This window comes from Zerene cesonia, unplaced genomic scaffold (genome assembly GCF_012273895.1).
Source record: "Zerene cesonia ecotype Mississippi unplaced genomic scaffold, Zerene_cesonia_1.1 Zces_u010, whole genome shotgun sequence".
NCBI classification, from domain to species: domain Eukaryota; kingdom Metazoa; phylum Arthropoda; class Insecta; order Lepidoptera; family Pieridae; genus Zerene; species Zerene cesonia.
In genome coordinates, this window is record NW_024045140.1 from 260,025 (window position 1) to 261,119 (window position 1,095).

Consider the following 1,095-nt stretch of genomic DNA (forward strand, 5'->3'; position numbering starts at 1 on the left):
ATAGACAAACCGTAATGTCGTTTAGATTTTTTTGTGTCATAGCTACTATGTCATCCTATTCAATTGTTATAGCTGTCAGTTTTTGGCGAAATTTTATTTTAAGTAATAGGATATTGAATTAATTGAATTAATTTGATAAAATTCCGACACTACCCTCAAAAGTACCAGAATGAGTGTTATTATTATAAATCTTATTTAAGTACTTTCATTTACTATGCACCATCATGAATTCATTAAATTCTCTCTTCGTCTCATTCCGATTGCCTGACAGAAATCGCTGCCAGCGATAAGGCTGCCTTCTGTGCATTGTCGACTAGTATATAATTAAGTTTTAAATGTATTCTACAACTCATTCGTTCATTCATCCATACATTCATACATACTCACCGAGTTCTTCACGTCCCCGGGGGAGCCCTTGACCAGGCCGAGCACCATCAGGTGCTGGCTCAGCACGTCGAAGGGCACAATGACCGTCTGACCGACGAGCGACGCGCAGCCGCCCGCTACGAACGACTGCAAGTTTATACAGGATGATGTTTTATCGATGCATGTGTGTGTATAGGTATGTACAGGGTGTATACTAATATTAATCGAGTTATTTTTTTTTTCCAATTTTTAAAGTGCTATATTATAATGGCAATCGTGGCTGATTGGTTAGCACCTTGGATTTAAAGCGAAAAGTCGGATGTTCGAGACCGGTCGAGCGTGCAAGAAATAAATTGATTTTCTTTCACGGATCGAAAAGGTGCAGGAAATCATCGTGAGGGAACTGAGACGGACCGATAAATGATGACAAAGCCTCAGTAAGAGGGTCCCATTTCATTCTTTGGGTATTGGTTTAGGATTAGTATTTTTAGGATCCCATCCGAATAATAAGTAAACTATCCTGGTACTAAATTTCATCTAAATCGGTTCATTGATTATGATATGAAGAAGAGACACGAGTTACAATCGCATTTATAATATTACTAGCTGCGCCCCGCGGTTTCACCCGCGTAAGCGGTTATTCCAGTGGTTCAGCTGTCTACGTATCAAATTTCAATGCAATCGGTTCAGTAGTTATTGCGTGAAAGAGCAACAAACACACACACACAC

The 1,095-nt window shown here is 39.5% G+C and overlaps 1 protein-coding gene across 1 annotated transcript in view; it reads right to left on the reverse strand.

The window, feature by feature from the left end:
- LOC119839213 (solute carrier family 25 member 44) overlaps positions 1 to 1,095 on the reverse strand; it is an 11,466-nt gene that overhangs the window by 3,845 nt on the left and 6,526 nt on the right. The window contains exon 5 of the mRNA XM_038365432.1: positions 388 to 548. Coding sequence (XP_038221360.1) covers positions 388 to 548 — 161 coding nt within the window. The remainder of the gene's footprint in view (positions 1 to 387; positions 549 to 1,095) is intronic.